This window comes from Austrofundulus limnaeus, unplaced genomic scaffold, assembly GCF_001266775.1.
Source record: "Austrofundulus limnaeus strain Quisiro unplaced genomic scaffold, Austrofundulus_limnaeus-1.0 Scaffold683, whole genome shotgun sequence".
Classification (NCBI taxonomy): Eukaryota; Metazoa; Chordata; class Actinopteri; order Cyprinodontiformes; family Rivulidae; genus Austrofundulus; species Austrofundulus limnaeus.
Genome location: NW_013953085.1, coordinates 205,647 through 210,596, shown reverse-complemented (window position 1 = coordinate 210,596; position 4,950 = coordinate 205,647). Strand labels below are relative to the sequence as shown.

The 4,950-nt window shown below is 41.8% G+C and overlaps 1 protein-coding gene across 1 annotated transcript in view; it reads right to left on the bottom strand.

The window, feature by feature from the left end:
* cpsf1 (cleavage and polyadenylation specific factor 1) overlaps nucleotides 1-4,950 on the bottom strand; it is a gene marked incomplete at its 3' end in the record, with an annotated part of 26,844 nt that overhangs the window by 1,201 nt on the left and 20,693 nt on the right. The window contains 8 exon segments of the mRNA XM_014027789.1: nucleotides 121-168; nucleotides 249-315; nucleotides 400-576; nucleotides 764-916; nucleotides 1,017-1,158; nucleotides 1,914-1,998; nucleotides 4,185-4,275; nucleotides 4,487-4,603. Coding sequence (XP_013883243.1) covers nucleotides 121-168; nucleotides 249-315; nucleotides 400-576; nucleotides 764-916; nucleotides 1,017-1,158; nucleotides 1,914-1,998; nucleotides 4,185-4,275; nucleotides 4,487-4,603 — 880 coding nt within the window.

Below are 4,950 nucleotides of genomic sequence, written 5' to 3'. Positions count from 1 at the left end.
CACACACACACACACACACACACACACACACACACACACACACACACACACACCACTCAGAAAAACTTGCCGCTGCTTTTATCACCAGGTCGGTCCTGTTGGCAGCTCTGGGTCGCTCACCTTCAGGTAGATACATGTAAACAAACAGGTTCTTGTCTCGATCCGACACTGAAGAGAAGAAACAGCTCGGTGAGGAAGAGTTTGATTATTTTGTTTTAACTTCAGTAAAAAATCGTGAGGAACGTTACCCAGAAATCCCAGCTGGTTGTTATCCACCATAAACTCGATGCTGTAAACCTCTAAGGGTTTTGCATCCTGTTAAAAACAACAACAAAAAGCGATGAGCTCCAGGTCCAGAGGGACGACTGAACCGATGCGGAGCTGTGGAAGCAGCCTCACCCTGCTGACCAGAGACAGCGTCTTGCTCTCCTCCTGGTAGCGCAGCAGGCAGATGCTCTTCATCAGGTCGGCTGCCAGGATGAAGTTCTTGATGCTGATCATCTGGTGGATGTAGAGCTGCGTGTCGATGAAGGCCATGCCCGTCAGATCGTTGTCTTTCAGGACCCACAGGAAGATCTGAGGGGACAGCAGGACGTTACAGCTGCTGAATGGAAAACTGAGATTCAGACTGAGTTTTTAGCTGAGGTGACCAGATTCTGGCTACAAAAACAAACTCTTCAATGGTTTTGGAACAAAGGTTTTATATAGTTTGTAATAAAAGCCTCAGTTTAATGAGGTTTTCTGAGTGTTGGTGCAGTGAGACCTTCTGTCCGATGGCCGACACCAGGTATCCGTGGCAGTGACACAGAGCCGTCACCGGTCCCTTCTGCTCCTTCTCATACAGAACTTTGAACTTGTTCTTAGTGAGGGGCTGGCCAGGCTCTGGGACCACCTCGATCACATCCAGGATCAGAATCTGAACACAAGGAGCCGCCATAAACACAACACAATGAGACGTTTGTGGCTTTGTTCATGTTTTTTAAGAGTCGGTTTCATCCTGGGTGTGATCTGCCCACCCTGCCCCTGCAGGTGACCTCCTCCCCCTGCATCACACAGGTCCCCGCTGCGACGTAGCCCTTCAGTCCAGACACCGTCTCCTGACTCCTCAGTGAGACCGTCTTCATACAGGTGACGTGTTCCCACTCCTCCAGGTCGATCCTTAAACAGACCACAGGGACGTTTAGTCGTACAAACACACAGACTTGATAAAGCAAGATTCTCAGCCGCCATGTTGCTTCTGAAGTGACACGTTCAAGTGTCTGTCACGTCAACTTTTTGTAATAAACACAAACGCATTTTTGGAAAGAGAACATTGATAAAATACTGCAAAACTAATTTCATGCTGCTGAAATGAATCGTTGTTGACATATTTGCATGTGAAGAAACAGGAAGTGATGTCAAACGGAAATGTCAGCATGTAAACAGGGCGTTGTTACAATGACTGACAACAGAGACTGTGGAGAAGAATCTGATGTTTCTTTACATTATTTTGAGTTTCTATCAAAGAGAGATGAAGAAGAGTTAATAATAAACAAACAATGACAGTTTATTTTATTAATGAGTTCTTCTTTGATGTCACTTCCTGTTTCACTTTGGCTGAGCCAAGTTCAAAAGAAAATAGGCCGATTATGAGACAAAATGTGTAAAATCATGCCAATTTTCTTAAGAATAAAAGGTGTTTTCTTTTACTTTTTGTTTTTGAAGGATATACAGGTCACAGACACTAACACTGTGTGTTGCCTGTTGTGTTATAAGTCCAAAAACACATTTTAAAGCACAATTATGCACTGAAATTTTGATATTTGATATTTAACTCTGTTTTTTCAGATGCTTGTGGCTGAAATAAGAACGAGCCTAAACTGTCTTTGAAACAATTAAGACTAAAAAGGTTTTAATCAAAGTAGAGCTGTTACCGTGTGTTAGGAATGGTCTCCCAGCTGACTGGAGAGATGAGCTGGATGGAGAACTTCTCCTGCTGAGGGTTAATGTAACGCTCATCTGCAGTCAACAGAACATCAGGTTGGTTACACAATAAACATGTCAATAACACAGAAAAGGGAATTATTTAAAATGCAACACCAGTTCTGAAAACATCACCTCATTGTTTTCACTGAAAGACACTAAAATTGACTAAACTAAAGCCTCACTATAAAATATACAGCGGGTAAAATAAGTTTTGAACACGTCACCATTTTTCTCAGTAAATATATTACTAGAGGTGCTAATGACATGAACTTTTCACCAGATGTCAGTAACAACCCAAGTGATCCATACATACAAAGAAATCAAACCATAAATGTCCAGAAATGAAGTTATTTGTTATAATGTGGAATGGCACAGGGAAAAAGTATTGAACACACTTACTGAAATTTATCTAATACTTTGTACAAAAGCCTTTGTTGTCAATGACAGCTTCAAGACGCCTCCTGTATGGAGAAACTAGTGGCATGCATTGCTCAGGTGTGATTTTGGCCCATTCTTCCACACAAACAGTCTTCAAATCTTGAAGGTTTCGTGGACCTCTTCTATGAACTCTGATCTTTAGTTCTTTCCATAGATTTTCTGTTGGATTCAGGTCAGGTGATTGGCTGGGCCATTCCAGCAGCTTTAGTTTCTTTCTCTGAAACCAACTGAGAGTTTCCTTGACTTTGTGTTTGGGCTCATTGTCTTGCTGAAATGTCCAGCCACGTTTCATCTTCATCATCCTGGTAGATGGAAGCAGATTTTATCAAGAATGTCTCTGTACATTTTTCCGCTCATCCTTCCTTCAATTATTTGAAGTCTGCCAGTACCATATGCTGAAAAACAGCCCCACACCATGATGTTCCCACCTCCAAACTTCACTGTTGGTATGGTGTTTTTGGGCTGATGTGCAGTGCCATTTGACCTCCAAACATGATGTGTATTCTGGCATCCAAACAGTTCAACGTTGGTCTCATCTGACCAGACTATATTCTCCCAGTATTACACAGGCTTGTTGAAATGTTGTGCAGCAAACTTTAAAGGAGCTTCAACATGCTGTTTCTTCAGCAGTGGAGTCTTGCGTGGTGAGCGTGCATACAGGCCATGGTGGTTCAGTGCATTACTTATTGTTTTCTTTGAAACAATCGTACCTGCTAATTCCAGGTCTTTCTGAAGCTCTCCACAAGTGGTCCTTGGCTCTTGGACAACTCTTCTGATAATTCTTTTCACTCCTCTGTCAGAAATCTTGCGAGGAGCACCTGGTCGTGGTCGGTTTATGGTGAAATAATGTTCTTTCCACTTCTGAATTATGGCCCCAACAGTGCTCACTGGAACCTTCAGAAGTTTAGACATTCTTCTGTAACCGATGCCATCATTATGCTTTGCAACAATAAGGTTGTGAAGGTCTTGAGAGAGCTCTTTACTTTTACCCATCATCAGATGGTTCTTGTGTGATACCTGGCCATCATTTGGGACTGAACCAGCTGATATTAACTTGCACTGACAAGGGGCAGGCTTGTTTTCTAATTACTGAGAGAGTTCAGCTGGTGTCTTGGCTTTCCATGACTTTTTACACCTCCCTTTCTTCATGTGTTCAATACTTTTTCCCTGTGCCATTCCACATTATTACAAATAACTTCATTTCTGGACATTTATGGTTTGATTTCTTTGTATGTATGGATCACTTGGGTTGTTACCGACATCTGGTGAAAATTTCATGTCATTAGCACCTCTAGTAATATATTTACTGAGAAAAATGGTGACGTGTTCAATACTTATTTTACCCGCTGTAAATCTCACTGCTCACTCTGGCTGTGTCTCCATCGCTGCTGAACTTTCTTCTCTTTTTAGTTTTTTCTTCCTGTAGATTTTTTTGCCACTAGTTAAATATTTTCAGGCATCAGTCAGGAAGGAGTTTGATGGTTTTATGTTCATTCAGCAGAGTGGGGGGTGAGAACAGATTGTCACAATTGTGATTCATTTTTTTGCTAATATTGCCTGATTCTACGCTGAAGAGACTGAAAGAGTTACTGAAATAAATATCTGAAATAAAGAAAAGCATTTGAAACAATGCTTAAAGGAATCTGTTGACCAGAACTGTCCTCATAACAGCAAAAAAAAAGATAAAATAATAATTGAATATATTTCTCCAGCGTCACAAACACACTTCACATTCAGCTGAAAGGCTCACAGAACCAACAAGAGACGTGTTTCTCTCTGACCTCTTTCTATGACTTCAAACTCCTTCTCCTCTCCAGTCATCCTGGGGATGCGAGTGCACAGCTCCTTCACACTCGTGCACACGGCGTACACCTGAAAGCCAACAATCCAGAAAACCTTCACATCAAAGTTTAATACCTTTTTTCTCTCTTGCTGTGAGAAAACTTCAAGGCCAAAAGCCTTTCATCCGGCTCTTTTCAAAGCAGCTCCTCTGTTCGGTTTTATTTTGCAGCGTTACATAAGAGGACGTGTGCGAGCCTGTGGGAGTCAGGTTTGTATGATTTGCTGCTGAGAGGAGCTGTACCTTAGATTCAACGTGGTAGGAGACGTAGTGCACGGTGCACCTGAGTGGAATCTTTCTGACAGGCCAGGGGGCATCGTAGGACAGGTAGGTGGGCAGAACGCTGATCCTCAGCTCACCCTGTGGGAGAACGCACAAACACTGATTTAGAAGCTTCATGTGAGAAAAGAAAACAAAAAAAGGAGCAAACATTTATTTCACCAAATATGAGCACAATAATCCAAACTGAAAAAACTGATCTTTTCCATCTATTTTTTGTCTGAAACTAAAAAGATGGATCTAACTTTAAAAAAAATGTTTATTATTCAGTGTCAATGGGCCTCATGCAAGAACCGTTCGTATGCACAGATTTGTTAAGTTGTGCGTACGAGTGATTTAGGAGAATTTGTGGCATTCACCAATGTTTTCGAATTCTAAGATTTTTTTCAGATACGAACAAAATTCACGAGTGGTCCAGACCTGTCGTA